The following is a 528-nucleotide window of genomic DNA, read 5'->3' as shown; positions in this document are numbered from 1 at the left end:
CACCCGACCCTGCCTAATGATCGCCCATTTTCCACAGGACTGGCAGCTTCACCTCCGCTACGTGCAGGTGCGGGATGCAGGAGAGTACGAGTGTCAGGTGTCCTCGCATCCTGCCACGAGCCTCTTCTCCACACTGCAAGTCGTCGGTGAGTTCACAGCCAAGGATTTCACTGCCAGTCATTTCTATTCCGTGTCTGGTTCTAGGATTTCAGTGTTAGTTTCTTCTGTACCGTGTCTGTTATAAGGATTTCAGTGTTGGTCCTTTCTATGTTGTGTCTGTTTCCTGGTATTTGACTGTTATTTCCTTCTTTTTTGTGTGTTTTCAAGATTTCACTGTTAGTGTCTGTTCCCAGGATTTTATTAATTATCCCTTCTATGTCTGTTTCCCTTCGTGTTTGTGTTTTCTTTGTTTTCCTTAGGATAGTTCATCAGAGTTGACGATCTTCTGTCTTTACTTTCTATTCGCATTCTTGTTCTATCCTATCTCCCCTTTTGCTCTCCTCCTCCAAATAATACATATCAGCCTAG

The 528-nt window shown here is 44.3% G+C and overlaps 1 protein-coding gene across 1 annotated transcript in view; it reads left to right on the top strand.

The window, feature by feature from the left end:
* Window positions 1-528, top strand: part of LOC119589151 (zwei Ig domain protein zig-8-like) — a gene marked incomplete at its 5' end in the record, with an annotated part of 79,650 nt that overhangs the window by 57,929 nt on the left and 21,193 nt on the right. The window contains 1 exon segment of the mRNA XM_037937726.1: window positions 38-146. Within this exon segment, the coding sequence (XP_037793654.1) occupies window positions 38-146 (109 nt within the window).

The sequence above is a fragment of the Penaeus monodon genome, chromosome 25 (assembly GCF_015228065.2).
Source record: "Penaeus monodon isolate SGIC_2016 chromosome 25, NSTDA_Pmon_1, whole genome shotgun sequence".
Classification (NCBI taxonomy): domain Eukaryota; kingdom Metazoa; phylum Arthropoda; class Malacostraca; order Decapoda; family Penaeidae; genus Penaeus; species Penaeus monodon.
The sequence above is the reverse complement of the archived record's forward strand: the minus strand, read 5'-3'. Positions and strand labels throughout refer to the sequence as shown.